Genomic DNA, 20494 nt, shown 5'->3' with positions numbered 1-20494 from the left:
TATGGAGATACAACTGATTTCTCTTTGCAAAGAAATTCAATGTCAGGAGTGGTACATGTTAGCAAAAATATTTGAGACATTTTTAGATGTTCCAACCTGTCCTGTTCACAGCTGTACTTTGTTCTGATGCCCATATTTCCATTCAGGATGCTCATCCAAGGGTTGTAGGGCACAGAGAATTATGGGCAGGTACATTCAGAGAACTGCAGCAATAAAGGAGGAACAAGAAGCAGAGATCTGTAATAGGATAAATATATTTTAAAGTTTATACTGGCGGTGCTTTGGATTTGAGCCTTCTGTCGCTCTAAATTTAGATTTAAAATCACATCTAGTGCCTATTAGCACAGTTAAATCCCCTCTCACTCCCTGGGTAGCAAACAGCAGGGAAGGAAATGGAGTCCCAGGGTTCTTTCCTACCCAAGCCTTTCTCTGGCCATGCTGACTCCAGTCTATGAAGCAAAAATAATGCTCTTTGTGTTGCTGCACCCCATTTCTACCAGAGCTTGTTCCCCCAGGATCATTCCCTTCCCTGCCGCACGCTGCACATGTGCCTCTCTGGATGACTGGGAGCTGGGTCAGGCAGAGGGTTTTTTCTTTGCTTGGCCGATTTTTAAGTTTCAAGCTTTTCCAGTTTCAACTCAAGAAGGAGATTAATATTGTGACAGTAAGAAAAATGCACAAAATTACACCCACAGCCGAGAATTTGCCTCCTCCAGCTGCTGCAGAAGGGTTACTTGGCAGCTGCTCTCTCAGATACATCAACTCCCATCACACTTGATTAACCCACACAGCTATGGGCCAGCACATTGTTGGCTGACAAGATAAAGTTAAGTTTAATTACTGTTATTTTCACCATGAATGAAGTATTTCCTCCATAGGCTTCAAAAAGTTAGATGAGACAGCCGTCACTGGGAGAGTGGTAAGGAGCTGAAATATGAGACTGCCTTTCAGCTGTGAAGAACAATCTGTGTCTTCCAAGATGATTTTTTTTTTCTTTCTCTCAGACAAATTGTGGCACTGTTAGTGTAACTTAGAAGCTGAGAGATGTCTGTCAGCTGCTTTGACAGCAAAAGCTGACAGATCTAAAGTTCTGTCCAATCTTTCATTTTTGGATGGTTTTGATCAGTGGTCTTCTGAGGAAGTGTTGCGTTTGAAATATTGGATATTCCCTAACATATGTAAAGTTAGATTTTTACCCAAAGTCTCAAAATTTGAATGATTTTCTATCACACAAAATTTGGCTAAGAGATGTGTTATGCTCTGATGTTCCTAAATATAATCCTGTGGAATGTGAAATTGAATGATCAGGTAAAACTCCTGTGGTATTTTCAGGAGGAAAAACCTTTTAGCCCTTCTTGGCTGGACATTTTCCACCTTCCCTAACTGTCTTTTGGCTACACAGAAGAACTGCAGTCACTTTTACAGAAAAGTTGTCATGCAAAACTGCTCACTCTGAACTTACTCATGAGTTACCTTTCAAAACCACCCCTCCCCTCTTTTATAAACAGTTAATTACTGGGAAATAATTACTGTGCATGAGATAGAGGTAGCTTGAAAGGGTGGGAATAGTTTTTTATTGAGATTTTTGCATTGCACTTTTTCAGTCTTATAATGCCTTGATGTTTTATGATTTTCCACAGTCCTTTTGCATTACATGATATAGCCAAGGCAAAAACAAACCTAGGGTGCATTTAAATTCTTCTAATTGTGGCTTTTGTGATTTTGAAAAGCCTTGTTGTCAGTGTCTGGATTGTATTTTGATTCTATAAGCAGTTATGAGTTCTATTTTAAGTACCATTGCTCTGGAGTTTACAACATGCTTTTGCTCAGGCTTTTTTTCTTTATTCCCATTTACAAGAAGCGCTTCCCACTCCTCTCATTTGAGTGTGCTTTAGGAAAACCCCTAATTTTTCTGTTCCAGTGGTTCAAAATAATTGTTCACTGAAGGAAAAAGAGAGTGTGGCTGGGGGGATGTTCTGTGGAGTTTGCAGTTAGCTGGGAGTGGATCTACCTGTGGCTGAGCACACAGCAGTATTTGGCACTGCACCAGAGCTGGGAACACGAATGACTTTGCAGCACTTGGTTGTGCTCTTCTCTTGCCCCTGCTGTCCCTCCAGCCTGGTTATCTTGATTAAGATAACATCCCTCGTGCTTTGCACAGCCCTGGGTCTGCAGCCAGCCTGGGGATGCTGCATCAGGTGTAAAGTACAAGCAGTAATTTGGAGTTTGGCCCGACACAGGCAGAGCAGATCTGTGAATTCTGTGCTGGGGTTCTGTGGCAGTGTTGGGAGGACAGTGATTATTGAAGAGCAGGGCAGAGGCTGATTTGTATCCCTTGAGACCTGGCATTCCCCTGCACTCCAGGGAGCATCTCCTCCCTGTCACAGCAGGCATTGCCATGCTGTAGCTGTGCTTTCCCTTTGCCAGGGTGGAATCAAAATGCTCCCGTTATTTGGCTGCCCTCTAACCCTCACTAGCAAAGGTTTATCAGAAACGTTTGTGTCCAGAGAAGGAACTGTCCTGGCTCCTCTGGCTCATAACCAGAGCCAAAACAGTGGCTAAGAATCATCTGCCCTGTACTAGAGGCCATGGGGACACCTGAAACAGTGCTGGCTCCATTGCAGAGCTTGAGGGAGTAAATCCATGTGCGTTTCAGCCAAGGTAATTCACCTGGCCATTCACTCCAGTAAATGCCACACGTCTGGTGAATGCCTTGTTTCATTACCCATTTCCATGCCTCAGACTCTGATATTAAAGATCAGTAATTAAAGATAACTATGAAACTTGAAATGCAATCACCTTTCCTGAAGTAATTTTGTATTTTCTATACAACAGTAGTTATAGTCATAATAATAGTTGTGATTATTATCACTAATTGCAATATTAACTGTTATGTTTTTGTTTGCTGCAGGCTGGAAATTAAATCCAGTTGTTGGTGCAGTTTATAGTCCAGAGTTCTATGCAGGTAAGGATTGCTCTATGATTGTCCCACTGGCCATATTTCATTTTAGTGTTCTTTAAAACATGCAAAAGTACAGAATCTGTGTTTGGTGTGAGGTTTGCTTTCTTTGTGTGATTCACATTATTTACAAGTCATTTATACATTTGTGATTCAAGATTTTACCTTATCTGGGCATAATAAACTTTATATAGAAGGTATATGAATGCCTTTTTATTGGAAAATAGCTAGTATAACACGAAATGTACTGCAATATCCTAGTCTTACATGCGATTTTATTTTATTTCTTATTTTAGTGCAGTCACTTTCTTCCAGGGATTCTTTCAGGAACAACAGCAAAAAAATCTTATCTATAAATATATATCTATATATAGAGTACATACATGTATGTAGACATACCTAGATATAGAGTGTATGGAATCATAATTTTTTCCTGAGCATTTTTATTTACATTTTATAGTTAGTTTTTCAGTTGGATGTTTTTGTATTTTACATGTATATCTTCACCTGACTGAGACCAAATTCTGATTCTGATTGCAATTTGGAGTTAGAGATTCCGTTTTTGTCTGCTGCAAGTCAGTCATGGCTAGCAGTCATTTTTTACATTTAATTTAGGAACAGAATTGAAAATAAACTTATTTTTAGTCCAAAATCCAGTTGATTTCAGAGGGATTTGAAGGCTGCCCACAAACACCCCCAGGAAAGCATTTTTCATGGCTGGTAGTTCAGCACGGGTTGTTGTGTCTGCACAAGCTGGGGAATCTTCACTCATGGAAATATTTGAGTCTCCAGCTGGCAAAGCTGAAAAACTTTTGTTAATTTGAGGGACTTCAAGTGATGAAAATTGTTGAAAAGGACACTATTACAAACACATATTTGTGGTTAAAAACCATCTTCTGCTGAGATAGATAAAAATCTTCCAATTAGGGTACAAGTGGCACAGTATCATAAAAAAACCTAACTTGGCATTCATGGAATTGCAGTATTTGGTGCAGGCAGAATTTATTTCCTTGCTGATGTATGTCTATGTTGAAAACAGGAATTTAACATTGATCTCGTTTGAGTAGTTAGTGAACCAACCCTGAACCTGCATAAATTAGAAAGTCAGAGTTATTAGTCATTTTATATAAATGACTTTGTGTTAATGACAAATATAATAATATTCCCATAGTACAGTAATCAATTTTCTAATACGTATGCAGAATTAACAATCTGACTTATAATTGTCTCATGAAGTAGGGCATGAAGAGTTCACATAGTTTGTAAATTAAAATCAATATTTTCAATCTCTCCTGAAGGTAATTTTCCTAATTTACTGGACTTTTCCCTAACATTTATTTTGTCTTTTAATTATAAAATGGCAGGTTATTGATTTTTTTTGTATAACCTCCTCAAGTCCCAAGTGCATTTTTATTGCCAACACTAGGGAGGTATTTGCCCTTCTTAATGAGAATCTTTAATTACCATTAGAAGAGTATTAATTTAATTTTATGAATTATGACACAAACTCCACCACACCTTTGCAGAAAGTTCCATCACGATACTTCATTTATTTCAGAGTATTTTTTTTTCTCTTTATACATGTAGGCAGGCTTATTTGTTGGGTTTTTGAGTTTTTCAATGTTTGGGTTTCGCTGGGTTTTTCAGTGTATGTCAAATGCTTTTTAATTAAAGTTGACTAAACTAGGATATCTCTCACATTTAAACATATAAAAGTTTCTTTAAAACAATTTAGTCAAAATTGTGGAGATCTCAGGAAACGAAACAGTAAAACAACACTGCACTTCTTGCATTTTAGAAAAACACTGACTTATCTTTACTTTTGGGTTCCCTTATCTTTACTTTTGGGTTCCTTTATCTTTACTTTTGGTTTTCCTTCACCACCTTTCTTAGAGAAGAAGCAATTGAATTTTTGATAATTATAAAATTAGAGATGTGGTTTTTAAGACAGTCAGAGTTCTACTTGTTTAGTTTACTTATTGTCTGCAGCAGTGTCATGACAAAACTGCTCCAACTTTTTCACAGTCAGCGCAAGAAGTTCCTTTAGCTCCTAGTAAATGATGAAAAATTTGGCCACTTCTGAAATAAAGATGATACATCTACAGAGAAACTGTTGATTTAAAGTACCTTTAATCTTCATAAATAAGTGAAAAACAGAAGGTTATACAAAGCTGTCAGGATGGCACTGATGAATGGCAAATTCCCCCGTTCCTCAATTGCCGGCGGCGCCGCGGCCGCGAGGCTTCCCCGTATTGTACATCAAATCTGCCAACTCATTTCTGTGATTAAATATTCCATCAGCGCGGGCTGCAAGGCGCTAAAGCTTAACAAGATTCATAAGATGCACCACTTGAATACACATAACTCACTGCCTTGGATGGAGAGCACCCCGCATGCACGGGAAAATTAGAATTGAGTTAAATTACTCCGTGAGACAAGATCAATAGAGAAAGGAGAAGATCCCCTCATGCAATGCAAATCTAAGATATAGTTATGTCCTGACAACTTGAAGCAGACAATTAAAGTCAAATAGGGAGGAACGCAATGTAAATCAACCCTAAAACCTTGAAGATAATGGTAAACAGTAGGACCAGTGACATGATTGTTATAGCTCGGGGTTTTTTTGGAGTGTACACTTCTGTGAAGGAAAACCTTTATTGAGAAAATGCGTGACAACTCAAGATGGAGACTCTGAGGTGCACAACAGAAACTGTGCTAGGAAAATATTACTTGGGGACTGCAAAATACTGTATATTTACAAATCACTATGGATTTCCCTTCCTGGATTTCCCCTCCAAGGCTGTTTTTGTGCCTGTGAAATGCTGGTGCTGCAGTAAATTGCAGCCTAATGTGGCTCTTTAGCCGTGGTGGCCTTGGTGTGGATTTCCAGGGACTTGTTTGGGAAGGGTCCTCAGGAGACTCCTGCTGCATTTCCAGGGCCTAGCAAGGCTCCCTGATGGCCACCAGCTCCTGTCCTTCCCACCCTTCTGCTGAGGAAATGATATTTTAGAGAAAACTAAAGGGCGTTTTTTTTCATGTATCATTCTAGCTTTTCACAGAATTGCATTTTTTTTTCATATATGATCATGAATAGGAAGTTTTTTAAAAGATGACTTATGTCCACAGTCTCCCTCTAATAAATAAAAGATTTTCCTCGAGGGTTTCCTCCTTTAAGGGGGTTTTCCTCTTATGAGAAAGGAATGCTTAATGAAGTTGTGTCATCCATTTCTTATCTTTTCCGGTAAAATATTTATTAAATTCTTAGGTAGGTCCTAATAGGTAAATTTGTAAGAAGCACTCTGTGATTTGTCTCACAAATTCTTCATGGAAACTGGGATAATTTTTTCATCTCTATGTATTTCCATCCAGTTTAAATACATCCCATAGTCTTCCTGTATTTAAGCTAGAGTCTGTTCTTTTCCTCATACACTTATTCATGGCTGGGAAAATACAGATTTGCAGCTGGGTTTCTTTACTAGGTATGCTCTGGTACTTTCTTTGTTTCTGCAGTTTGTTATAATATTATTTTCACCTGCTTATTTTTATATGGTGTATATTTTATCTGTAATACCAAGCCTTTCTTTCTGCCTCAGGCATTCTGACAGCCAGGTTCCATGTTGTTCCTTTCAGTTATTGCAGATCTTTTTGTTTTTCTCTTTTGGGTTTTGGAACAATGAATTTTTGAGCAATCTCTTGCACTCTCCTTATTGAAATATAGAATATTGTTGCACCTGTGTCACTACAGCAGTCCTGTACAGCAGGTAGCTTGAGACACAGTAAGGCCACTTGAAAAGACTTTTTTATTCCTGGCAGAAAAGAGCTTTGTTATAACTGTTGGAGAGGTTCCTTTTTGGCAGTTCCCAAATGCAAGGTGGGGGAAAAGATATTACAGAAATTACCTGGAAATCTACTAGAGTGACTGCTCTTTCAGGGAGCAGGGCAATTCACAGTAACTCACATGAGAAGATATTCTTTTCTGGTCATAAACAAAACCAGTATTTCAGAATTTTCAAGATCTAAGTTGACAGTGGAAGATTAGAGGTGAAGAACAATTAGAGCACAGCTGAGTGGAAAGCAGAAGATCCCATCCTTCTTTTACTTAAGGCACTATTATTCTTCCTGAGTTTTATTCAGTTCTAGGAATTTCAGGAGATAGTTTCAAGTCATCCCCCGTAGCTGAGTGTTGTATTCATTTCATAAATAACCTTAACCCAGTGAAGACTATTGTAAGCACCCAGTTTCTTGGGCAGTTATTCCATGATCACTGGAAAAAATTTCCCCATCACTCAAAAGGAAAGAGAGAGGAAGAGTCTGTGCATTTTTAACTCTTTTCTAGGCCCTCAGAAGACAGGGAAGTTTTAGCTGCCCAGGTCTTTTTGGCATTTGGAAGTCAGCAGTATCCACCAACAATCAGATTTGGTAGCAAGTTTTCTTTCAAAAACTTGTTCAAAGGTTTGGAATAGAATGTTATATATAATTAGAAGTAAAGAAATACCATAGCAATGTATATAAAACCATGCCCTTAAGTAAGATGAATCCAGGGGAAGAGAGGATTCCTGTACACTTGCTAATACTAATTCTCTTTGTTCATGTCTTAAAGCATCTATTTCTGGAGTGTAAGAGCACCTGGGATTCATTTCATCTTTCTAGTGTTTCTCTTTGAATTTAAATGAGTCTTGCATAAGCTCAGCAAATACCCTAGAAACACTTCTCAGTGTTTGGAGTTTGGGAAGCTGAGTTATATGCTTGCACAGCATTCTGATCCTGGGGTAAAAGTTCACTCTATCGTACCTCTAAAGCAGAATTTTTCTAAAAGCTGCCACTCCATAGATTAACTCATTTTGCCATTTGATTACTTACACTTGGATTCAAACTTGGCTATTGACTGAGGAGATTTTTCTAAATAAATATGTTTGCAGTAGAGTTAGATAAGCAGCTTAAATAGTTTTCTAACTACAGTCAAATAATTATTCTTTAATATTCCACCTGTGATATTTAGATGCTCCTTTTCCAAGTATAACACACAGCTGTAAGTGCTGTTTCAAAAATCAAAAGTACCATCATCCAAATGAGGAGTTGCTAGGTAGATTAACAACACTGATGACAGCTAATGCATTTCTAAAACTCTGTGGAGCTTTTACAAGCCATTATAAAGGAAATCCTGTTTTATGAAAGATGAGTAAAGCCAGTAGAAAAATGGAATTCAGCATCTGCACTAGCTATTTACTAAAATAAATAATAATAATAATAATAATCCAGAATTAATTATGCCTTATGCTACATTATAATGAGTTCTTCATTAAAATGTATACCCTTATGGAAACTAAACCAGGCTTATTCAAAGCTAATGCCAATGACTTATTTGTATAAAGATTAATTTAGTCAATTGGTTATATATTTAAATCTGGAGCAGGATTAATCTACCTATACTCACCATTGATTTGAAGTCTGCACATTTTAAAGAGATGACCACAGATTCTGTCAGTGTTACTCTTTTGAAGGTGTTTCTCTTGGATTTCTATCACACAGGATATACTTAGCATTTGATACTCTTCTGTGTGATCTCTAGAAGAAATTCCACAGATTTCATTATTTAATTGTAAATCTTCAACCATAGATACAGCTTCATTCCAGAAGGTAGGAAACTGTGAAAAAGGGAGTTTTTGCTTCTTAACTGTAAAAGTTTGTGAGTTCTGACCCCAATCTAGTATGGGGAACCATTTTAACCATCTGATACTGGGTTATGATGGATTTGTTCACAAACAGAATCAGTAAAACCAGGAAATCTGTATTTGCTGAAAGGTGGAGTGCTTTCCCCAAAACAGGGAAAGGATGTGTTTGGGGGTGGGTGGTTGGATCTCTTTGCTTGATGGAAAACCTTGGTGAGATGTAGGTCTTGATCTGATGGCCATGTTCCCATGTTTCTCCTGAGTTCACATCGAAGGTTTCCTTGGTTTTAGATATTCCTTAACCCCAAAGAAAGCCTTCTGAGCAAGCAGGAGCTGTCCCTTCTTTGTCATCGTGTTGTTTCCTAAGTTCTTGTGTTTGTTCAGATGTTCTTATTGTGCATATAACTGAGCAAATTTTTAAGGGCTAAAAGAAGCTAAGTGCTGTTCCTTGCTCACAAAGGAAATCTTTAATGAAAAATTATCCTTGGACTTCTCTTCCATCATTCTGGTGCTTAGTGAAAATGTGTTCTATGGCTTCCTGGTTAGTGAGAGCCCTAAAAGTAGTTAAAAAACTGAGGTGACAGCATCTCCAGACTGTGGATGGTGCAGGTTCTGAGGCTGGGTATAAATCCAGCAGTTTCAGAGCTACTGCTCCTGTCTCAACAATCACCTGGGCAACAGTGCCTGGCTGGGCACTGCCTGGGCCCGAGCTAAGGCTGCAAGATGCATTTTTAGAATAAAACTGAGGCTGTAATCCAAGCACCAGCCAAGGATAGGTGTAAAAAGCACTGGCTCAAGGATCTCTCAGAGGAAATTTTAAGACAAACTGCAAGGTCACCACTAAAACATTTGTTTGTTCAGAACTGGGGGGGGATGTTTGCAATCCTAGATAAGTTGTAGCAGTTATGTGGAGGAATAAATTCCTCTGATTAGAAGAATAACCAAGTTAGGAAGATCCATGTGTTAGGATGGACTGTCAGGCAGACAAACTCTTCTGAAATGTAAAGTAATAAAGTAATATATGAAATGTAAAGTTAATACAGTTAAGTGGAATGGAAAACAACTCTGCTCTGTGTTAAACCTTGATTACATCTGTAAATTAATGCTAAAGCACTTTAAGATTATGGTTAATTGTATTCCAGACATATTGCTAATGTTTTCTCTTCCTTCTTACACATTTTTTCCCATTTTGGGCATTGGAGGACAGGATCCCCAATATGCACTGTAATTGCATTTCATAATGCTTATTGAGAGGAACTTTCAAAATACAGTTTTCATTCATTTATTCATTGTGGAGGTAGCTGAGAGGGGGCTGTGCTTTACAAGTTTACAAGCTCTGCTGGTTTGGTGCTCTTAGATTTTCTTTGGAAATCTCCAAGCATAGAATTGCTTCTAGTAAAAGTGAGTGCTTTGGAAACTTTGGAAACATTGCATTACCATTTTTGTAATGGTTTTTCATGCTGCTGAAATTCTGGAACCTGTCTGGGCTAGGGAGGAAATAGACTAGCTAAAGCCAGGATTATGCATGATGATTCAATTTTTGGTCTTTTATATTCTCAGCTTGTCATTCAGAATAGAATTTTATTTATAAGTCAGAACCAGCATTTGCTGGTGTAAGCAAGGAGAACTGAGGGATTAGTAATTTGCATCTCTGCATCTAATTGCATTAGATTTGCATCTCTGTCTTATAGATTTACTGAAATAGGTAATTTACACAGAAAATAGTGTCTTGACACAATATGAGAGGATAAAGCATAAACACATCCACTTGTAATCCCTGCAGGGCCATGTTGAAACTCTAGTGTTTGTGTTTGGGCAGAAAGGCTCCAGTTTCATCTATTCTGTGATTTTTTTTCCTATTGCAATCTTTATTCAACAGGCAGATGTATGAATGCAACCCATTTGAGTTATCAGCAGAACATGAGTGCATTTTGTGTGTTCTCAAGCATCTCCTTTCAAGCAGAGTGTAATTCCAGCTCAGGGTTTACTTCAGAAGTTTATACTTGGGAATTTTTCTCATGTTTTTTCTCAAAGTTACAAGTGAACCAAGAATAGCCATCATTTACCTGCTATGGCTGCTAGAGGACCTAGAAAGATGAGGAATAAAGACTTGGTTTTGAAAGATCCTGAACAACTTCAGTGGGATGCATGTCCCAGTATAAAATAATGGCACTGAAGGTCACAGAATTTATGTGCCCCTGGGGTTGTAGGGAGACATCTTACAGCAAATATATTTTGCAGGAAATCCTGATGTTACCACTCCTTTTTTTTTTTTATGACTACATAATGCATGTCCAGTTTTTTAGACTTTTCTGCTGACAGGATTTACACTTGGATTGCAATAATTAAGTTCTCTAAGCACGGTGCAGATTTTGGTACGAGCACCAGCTGAATTTGTACAATTTAGTTTCAGTTTAGTTACCAGACAAGGGATGCCTGTGGCTGATAAATCTTTTGGAAAGGGCAGTTTGCTGCAATTGCTTTACTTTGTGAATGGAAACATGGCATGAATTGTTCCTGCAGTGCAGCCAGTCTATGGAAGGTGGTTAATTCAATTAGAAACGAGTCAGGCACAGAGTGTGTTTTTAAGGAGGCAGGAGAAGGAGGAGGAGAGATCCCTGTTACTGTGGGGTGGGCTCTATATCCTACAGAGGGGAGAAGGGGAGTTAGGGGGGATTGTCTCACACCAGAGCTGCTAACTTTGCTGCTTCTCTGGTTTTTACTTGCATGATATTGACACCTTCCAATCCCAATTTTTGACAGCATCCTGGATTCTGCACAGGAATAGCTGGGGAGAGAGGGCTGTTTGTAAATAGCTGGGAAATGGATGATATGGGCAGCAAAGAATAATTGGAAGGGTGGCTTACAAATGATGTTTGCTGTAGCATTCATTGCTGTAGCCTGAATCAGGGCCACAGTTCATTGGGTGTTTTGGGGACATTTAAGAGGTGATGATAAAGAAACATCCACTATGCTTAGAAAAGGGATGGAAAGGAAAATTAATGTCTTAAATAGAATTTTTGGAAGGAGAGGTCGCAGGAAATGTATTAGAGACACCTTCAGTGGCTGTTTTTTGGTGTGATTTTTCTCTCCTCCCTCTATTTTAAACAATGTATATCAGGTTATATGTGAGTCAGGGACCTACTACATAAATGTATGTATAGAGCACAGATTCTCATTACCAGCAGCAAGCACACCCAGGCTGTTCAATAATTGAATATATTTCAGGTTTGCTGTCAGAAGAGGTTTGGATTTAGGAAAATCAACTTTAGACATCAACTGCTTTAGATTCTCCTCCCTACCCTCTTGTTAAGTGAAACTATATATAAGCTTTGGTGGGATTAAACATAGGTTTTGTTTGTATTTTTAACATAATTGGAAGAAAGGAGGCGTGGGGTTTGGGGCTATGCTACTTTATTCCTTGTTAATAATGGATGGAACAATCCAGTGTATCAACACAACCATCCATAAGTGGTTGTGTTAAAATCTGAAGGCTATTATTCAATTTATAGAGAGCCCAGATAACTGAAGGCCCTCAAAGAGCACTTCTTTTTGAATTAACAGCATATTTAAAAGCATGCTAAGTCTGTGTAGTTGACTATTGATACTGAAGGGCTAAGAGAGCACTTAACTACCATTATGTATTCAGGAGAGAGGCTGGAGAGGCTCTCTTTAAATTCCCCAGTCAGAAGGGACAATGGAAGCTAACATACACCATTACTGCACAACAGGAGCCTTTTATTAGGTGTTTCTGATCCATTTCTGTGAGACATTCTGAAATAATCCATCACAGAATAATATTTCAGACCAGAACAAAAATAGTGCTATTTCTGTCTGAAAATGCCAATATTGAATTACACTTTTAGAACAGCAAACCAAGAGAGGACAAGGACTGTTTATAAGGATCCTTGATACACTTGGAAATCTCCTGATTTGTTCATGAGAGATGCAGTTTTACACTTTTCTTCATGTGTTCTTCATTGAGCACAAAAGTGTTTAGGAATAATAGCTGTTGCAAAAGGCACAAAGGAAAAGAGTGATCAGAATGATCAGAACTGACTCAGGGAGAACTTGCTATCATCCAGCTGGACTGAGAGGAAAAGAAAATGAAAAAAACAATCACTGAATTCAATAAAGAATGGGCTTTTTAAAAGATTTAGATTTAGATTAGGCTCTTGAAATAACAGTTTATAATAAGGTAGGCAAAATAAGACTCAAATAGCTTCATTTTTCAATCACTTTTTCCTGTGGCTTTGTTTGGATTTCTTTGTTTGTAAATAGTATTAAAGAATAGATGATCTGGTGCTTAGTTGTGAGAGGCAGTAAAAGCTCCTTTTGGTAATGCAATAGAAAAAAAACATGTGTAAAGAGCAGCTGATTTACCTGCAAAGCTGAGAGTACAAGGGATTAGAGTAATAGAATCATCACTAAATCTCCTTGTGTGCAGTGAGTTACTGAGTTCCTGTATGACAAACACTCATTTTAGCCACCTGTGCACTAAACCCCAGCCCTGGATGTTGACTTGGTTCATTCCTGCCACTGGAAATGCTTCTGTGCTTCCCCTGGCTGTGAAGGCAGCAGATGGATGCTGGGAGAACTCAGCACCACTGGCCCTTCCCAGCTCTCCCAAGAGCTTTTGTGTCAAGCTGGGTTTCCCTGGGATTCCTGGAGTGAGAGGAGCATTGTCCCCCCTTTGCTCTCTTGTCGCAGACATCTTTCATGAAAAATCTTTTCTTAGGATTTTTCTTTGTGAGAAGCTGCAGTTTCAGTAACCAAAGTAAACAATGGTTATCTGCTGCTGTGGAATGCAACAGGTAGACCCGTGATTGGTCTCCTGTGGATGTTTGGATTTACTGACCACTCATGGCAGAGCTGGCTCTTGCTCTGTCTGAAACACAGATCTTTGTTATTCATTCTTTTCTATTCTTAACTTAGCTAGCTGCTGAAGAAACCTTTTCCTTTCTATTGCTTTTTAGTATAGTCTAATGTAACATATATCATAAAATAATAAATCAAGCCTTCTGATCATAAAGTCAACATTCTCGTCTCTTCTTCATCCTGAAAACCCTTGTGACCACAGTCACACTCTCTCAAGAGTTTTTTGTCAAGCTGGGCTTCCTTGGGATTCTTGGAGTGAAAAGAACATTGTCCCCCCTTTGCTCTCCCAAGAGTTTTTTGTCAAGCTGGGTTTCCCTGGGATTCCTGGAGTGAGAGGAACATTGTCCCCCCTTTGCTCTCCCAAGAGTTTTGTGTCAAGCTGGGTTTCCCTGGGATTCCTGGAGTGAGAGGAACGTTGTCCCCTCATGTCTCACTCTGTTGTGTCCCAGGGCAAACCCCCAATAAGCAACATCTCTCCTCTTCTTTTTTTCTAATTCCACCCTAAATTCTTGGAGAATAAATGCCAGCCCTGAGAATTGGAAACTTGAGGTTCATGAGCTGAGGTACTTATGCCTTGTGTATGGTGAGGTGGTGCATTGTAGGCTCAGGTTCTCTGTCATGGTATAGAAACTTTAAACCATTGCCAGGAAAGCTTTCTGGAAGTTTCATCTCCTTCCTGTGACAGCAGAGAGCTGGGCCCACAATCAAGCCTTGCACCATTGTTAATTTTACACCAACAACATGATTGTAGTTAATGGTACATGGGTTTTTTCTGCAGAAAATGTGATTTCAATTTCTACTTCCACAAACAATACCATGAGACATTCCAGCTAATTGTGTAAATTCTTTTCAGCTAATTGCAGATCTGTATTTCTGAGCTGCCTGTAGTGCTGGCTGCACAGTGGTTCCAGATAAAAGCTATTTTTAACAGCAGGGGTTTAAAAATCCTTTATAATTTAGTGGCTGAGTCCACATGTTGATCCTTGGTGTTACTTCTTGGCTCTTTGAGGACTGTGAATTTTTTAGCTGTTTTATAGGAGGCAGTGAGCACTCTGTGCAGCACCATTGGTATTTCTGTGGATTAGTTTATCTGCATCATGTAAATAACTGTACACAAAAAACTTATTTTTGAAAGTTAAAAAAAAAAAGGGGAAATGCATTTAGTCAGAGATCTTGAAACCACTGGGAACTGAATTTTAAGTATTCTAAAAATATTAATGACTGCACATCACTTTTTTCCACAGTCCTGAATATTTTTAGAGTAATTATATCTCAAAATAACTGCGGTGCTTCAGCAAAGGACCTCATCAAACAGCGTTTTCTTAATCAGGGGCTGGAGGAGAAAACTGGGGGAAGAGAAGGATGAGTGGGAATAGTCTTTGATCCTGGGACACCTGGTTTTGTCCCTGCTGCCAGGCAGCATTCCAGGGGCTCTGTAATGCCCCTGACCCCAGGCTGGTCCCCTCAGTGTCCCCTCTGCCACTGCTCCCTCAAAATTTATTTTAAAATCCTCATTCTTAAAAAAAACCAAAAAACAAATGCTTTATTCTATCACACTAGAATTTAGTGTTCTGGAGGAAAAATAATGCTTTTTCTTTTTCCATTGGGGAATTTATAGATTGTTTCTGTGTTCTCAGGTTTATCCAAGATCTTACTGTCAATAATTCAGTCTTCCCTCACTTGTATGAATTGCAATTGAAATATTTTTAATACCAAAATTAGATGCAGAAGAAATAATCTTTTCTTACTAAAGTAGATTAAAAAGTTCCAGGTTTTTTTTCTAACGGAATCTAATAATAATGTTTTAGTTATCAGTATTAATATTATGTACAAATTCAAAGGCAGATTGTCAAAATATAATTAGAAGGCTCTGTGCAAGAAATTAAATACACTCTAGTAGCAGAGATGAAAAAAGCATCTGTTTTGAAGTACTTTAATTAGAAATTAGATGACTAGAGTAGGGAAAATAGGATTTGCATGAGATGAAATCAGAAGAAAATATAAGATCATTAGCTACAAAGAGTAGGAAAATACCTATGGAGCATGGAGGAAGCCAAGTGTTATCTAGGATTTATGGTGAATAATGTAAATAAACTGTAACCTTTGACTTCTAAAAGTCTTTTGCTCTGTTTCTAGACATACTTGAAGTCATATTCTTAAAACCTAATGGAAATGAATGATTTTCCTCATGTGTTTCCCTCAGCCAGATGAATGCCTCTGGCTCTTCAGCTCACTTTCATTTGCAGGCTTCTGCACTAGCTCAGGTTTGGGAGCATCTGTGGTGTTAAATTCTCCCATATTCCAACGTTCCTGGGGTCAGACAAGTGTGTGGACAGGGCTTACTTATTTATTTATTTTATATTTTGTAATTAGGATCTCAATACCTGCATGTTCATTTGCCAGCATCCACACAAGGGCTGAAGGCTGAGAGAGACATCAATACAGTCAAGCATATGTTGTCTTCAAGTAAGGGAGAAAATGAGCTTGTTCTGTATTTTATCTGTTATATTAGCTGTGGAAAAGAGCAAGCATCTCTAAATCCTGTTAGTTAAGGGTGTGCTATTGTCTGGGAAGGTTAGAAGCATAGTAATTAATGAGATTTCCAGTAGTCACAGTCTTAGTTAAACTGCATAAATTACAAGAATTATTTTATTACTCTTCAGCATTTCCAGTATTTCTCCTTCAACTGACAGCTGCAAGCAACAAACAAAGAACTGGTTAATGACAGAAATTTTTTTTAATATATTTTGAGAGAACTCTGGCCCAGTGAATGGAAGTTGAGGATTGCTCCTGTAATACTGTGGAAAATGTGCCTACCATTTGTACTTAATCCTGTCCTTCCAAACACATTGGACTCAACTCAGTGCAATTCCATTGCATGTCAGTGCACAATGTCTAAAGTTTCACAAATCTCCAGGAAGATTTGATGGGTTTGAATTGTGTGATTCACAAATCCTGACAGCTTGAGGCATGTCAGTGTATGTGTGTATAAAATCCTGTGTGTGTGTATACAGATATATGCACATATATCTGCAAAACCAGATGTCTCATATCCCACTCTTCCTGGTGGACTGTATTCCAGAAGTGGAGAAGTTTCTTTCATAATTTGAAAGTGCAATGTTCAATCTGTATTCAGCTAAGTGTGTTAAAATACAATTTTAAGAAAACCTGACATGTTTTATTTAAGTTCATTTAAAAGAAAAAAAGGGAATAACTTTAAACTTGTGTAATTTGTTCAAAATGAGCATTGCAAAAGTGTTGGTTTAAATGGATTTGGTTATTGTTTTTTCTTTTTATTCCTTGGGAAAAAAAAATGTTTTATCTGGTTTTGTTCTTAATCCTGAACCCAGATTATTTACTGGAGAGTAATATATTTTCACAAATAAATTTGTGCATTCCTCTGAGCAAACCCTGCTGAACTCAGATGTGTCAGCGATCACCCCGTGACAATGGGAGCGATGGAGCCCAGGTCCTGCCTGGCCTGGTGTCCGTGCTGGGAATGCTGCAGTGATTTTCCTGCTGTGCTGGCTCCAGGAGGCTCATTCCAGCCAGGGGCTGAGGAGGCAGGGTGGGCAGGGTGGGTTGGGGCAGCAGTTTTGGGAGAAGCAGGGTGACAGGGACAGGGAGCAGCCAGCGACGCTCGTGGTCCCCACAGGATAACGGCGGCCTTGGCGTTGGGGGCATGTCTGTGTTCTGCTTTTCCAACAATGTCAAACTGGGGTTGTTTGGGCTCTTGCTGCTTTGAAATCAAAGCATAAAAAAAGAAAAAAAAGCTTTTTTTTTATTATTTTTTTAATTTTTTTTTTTTTTAAGAAAAAAAGCGCAAAAAGCGCCCCCAGTTCAGTTTGAGTGCGCCGTTCCGGTTGTGACTTGATTTGTGTTCTGGGATGAAAAACTGAGGTTCAGTTGAAGTGTTCCAAAACCAGATACCACTCTCTCTCTCTTTCTTGTAGGCAGGGTGCTGCTGTGCCAGGCAAACCAGGAGGGATCTCCCGTGTACAGTGCCCCCAGTTCACTAGTATACACATCCACAAGTAAGCCAGTGTTACGGCTCGTTTCTTGTTCTGTTTTTGTGACAAAAGCACATCAATGTGAATTAAGCCCCCTAAAAATGTCAACTTTCCCAACAGCTCTTGCTAAGGTAAATGTGGTGTTTATAAACATATGTAAGTCATGTCAGCGGATAATTCAGTGTTTTTAGTTGCATCTTTATTCTCAAAGTCTATTGTATTTAAAAAAAAGAAAAGGAAAAAAAATGCCTATATTGCAATATTGTATAGAAATGGTCAAAAGTTCTACAATAACAGTGACAGTTTTTGCAATCCAGTACTGTTATGTGCTCTGCATTTTGTGTAGAAGATGTTGTGTTTCTTCTGTCCTGCTCACAACTATGATTTAATACACAAAACATCTGTTACCATGCCACCATTTGATTGGGTCAAGAATTAGATATGAAGTCTTTTTTTCCAAAAGGAACAGTCTGTATGAAAGGGGGTATTTTGAGGCATAAAAAGCTGCCCTAGTATAAAGAACAGATACAAGCTGACATGATGGATGCAGCCCTCAGCCATTTTTCTGTACAAAACTTTGGAGTAGAGATGTGTCCTCTGAAATTGTGAGCAGAAACCTTTTTTGGGAGTGTTTCAGACTGGATTGGTGGTACCACTGATTCTCATTCTGGCCTCTAGTGGGGTGAGAAACCTGGAGCTGAATGCAGGAGCTTGCAGCTTGCAGCAGCCCTGGCTCTGTGTTCATTGTAAAGAAAACACATGGTCTGATATAGCAGCATTATCAGATATGCTCTTTATGAAGATTGCATTCAATCCAGAATGCAATTCTACTCCCTTAGAGCTTATCTAGACTGCTAAAATAATTATTTTTTCAAATTAAATCCAGGAATTAGGACAAAAGAGTTCCATAGTGATCGTCTCTACAGTCATATAATTCTTTTATGTCAAGCATTATCAATGGCATCCCTGGAGCTGCTGCTTTTCCAGGATTCATATGGGATCCCCTTTAAATGAGGAGTCTGGAGCCTACAAATGCATAGTGAACTAACCAAATGCATCAAGTGTTTTCAATTGCAAATTAAAATGTCAGTTAAGTCTGCATTTTCTTCCAGGTGCTCCAAGAATATTTTCTAATATGTCACCTTTCTCTAGCAGTGGGGATTTTTTACTTCTTATAGTAACACAGAGATATGAAATACTTACTTAGTTTAAATTAATGCTCCCTTTGGAAATTTTTAGTGCACTCCTCCTTTTTGACTGACAATTGTTTTCCTGGAAAATGATCCCAACTTTTCACTCATTTCACTATTAGGAGCTTCTTTTGGAGAAGAGGGGGCAGTGTTTGTTATGATTTTCTGAAAATTGGGCTTCTTTGAAAGCTTTTCCTAAGTTTACCCTGTTACTCCTATTGTCTCACTGAGTTGTACCCCAGGAATTTTATTGCTGGGATTGTTGTTTCCATCAGATGAGATTTCCACTAATATTGATTCCCCAAAGAGACCCTGTGAGCAAGCTGAGCTCTGGAGTTCACTGTTTCCTTTGTGTCTCCTGAGTCAGTCCTGTTGAAAAATCTTATTTTGCCATGGTGCTCCTTGAATAATGATATCCTAACAAGCACCTGTTTGTTTTCAATTATGCCAAATACATAAATAAACAAGCTTTGCCTATCTGTCTCCCACTGGGCAATGTGTAATACACAGATTCATAGCAGGCATTGCTGGTAGCCCTTGCAGTAGAAATGATTACACTTCTGTTGAATCTGTGTGTTGGCAACTCGTGATTTTTCCTTTATTATGTATAGAATTTCCTCTCGCCAAAATGCGGTTTTCCCCTACAGGGTCACAACTCCTAATAACACAAAATTACTACAATTACTACATATTGTAATTAGGTTTTTATTCCTCCTTATTACAAAACTTTCAATAAAGATGTAAAATAGCTTCATTTCTATAGGAAATTCCACTAGAAATAGTGAATAGAAATGAAGGTTGACTTTCGTCTCATTTCTTTTATTAGTTTAAGGATCTTCTATATTCCATTTTAGTGCACATTTGTAATATTGAAATTATAACTGATAAGTCAACATTAGTGTCTAGGAGATGAATACTTGTGCCATTATCATTCCATGTAGACAACAATATTTCAGCCTTCCTTTTTGAATAATTTGTTAATCGTTTATTCTGTTACTGCTGATATTGTAACTGTGATATTTTACAACCACTTACAATGTAAGAATTAAGAGGTTTTCAATTTGTAATTGTTTTAACAGAAGGGAAAGAGTCTGCTGGGATTTTTCAAAAGCCATCTAAGATACTTCAATTTCACAGAGTGCTAATGGCACTTAGGAGTTTTCAGATATTTGGAAGAGGATAGTCCCCATTTTTCTAAATGTTGTCTAACTTGACTGTTCATCTTTTGCTCCTGAGTTATAAGGCATGAAGGGCTGGAACATGGTTGTACAATGTCTTTTTCTTAATTTGGCTAGCTTGGTTTCACCCTGAACTTCTTGGTTTGTAATTGTACTGGCCACTGGCAGCCCCTGATGGCTGTGAGCACTTTTACCCACTGGCTCTCCAGAAAGCAGGCTGCAATTTTTGGAGCTGCTCTTTCCCTTCTGATATTTTATTTCTCCAGGATATATTTTATGTGTATTGCACCATACATTTCCCAGCACAATGATTAGTTACACCTCTGCATATGCCAGGAGATGGAAACATGGCTCTGCTTCCTTCCATCACTTCTGGCCCTTCACGTAATACAGAAAGAAATGAGCTGTTTCTTCTGCAAGCAGTGGAACAAATCAGCAGCAATAGTCTCTCATGCCTCATCTGTTCTCTTATGCTGAAGGAGAAGATGGGACCTGGATCAGTTTTTCATTTGCACACCTATTGTTGGAATGGATAATTTTTTATGTAGAAAGCAGAGTTTCAGCATGCAAATGTGCTCCTATCCTGGATTGGGCAGGTCCTGTGACAACC

General features: G+C 38.4%; 1 protein-coding gene across 43 annotated transcripts in view; it reads left to right on the top strand.

The window, feature by feature from the left end:
- Positions 1 to 20494, top strand: part of RBFOX1 (RNA binding fox-1 homolog 1) — a 1204921-nt gene that overhangs the window by 1123002 nt on the left and 61425 nt on the right. For 37 of the 43 annotated variants that reach the window (XM_077187091.1, XM_077187084.1, XM_077187083.1 and 34 more), the window contains 2 exons: positions 2912 to 2965; positions 17460 to 17540. In XM_077187091.1, the coding sequence (XP_077043206.1) occupies positions 2912 to 2965; positions 17460 to 17540 (135 nt within the window). The remainder of the gene's footprint in view (positions 1 to 2911; positions 2966 to 17459; positions 17541 to 20494) is intronic. The other 6 variants (XM_077187088.1, XM_077187090.1, XM_054643497.2 and 3 more) reach the window with 1 other exon arrangement.

Source organism: Agelaius phoeniceus, chromosome 16, assembly GCF_051311805.1.
Source record: "Agelaius phoeniceus isolate bAgePho1 chromosome 16, bAgePho1.hap1, whole genome shotgun sequence".
Taxonomy (NCBI): Eukaryota; Metazoa; Chordata; class Aves; order Passeriformes; family Icteridae; genus Agelaius; species Agelaius phoeniceus.
This window is presented reverse-complemented; position numbering and strand designations above follow the sequence as displayed.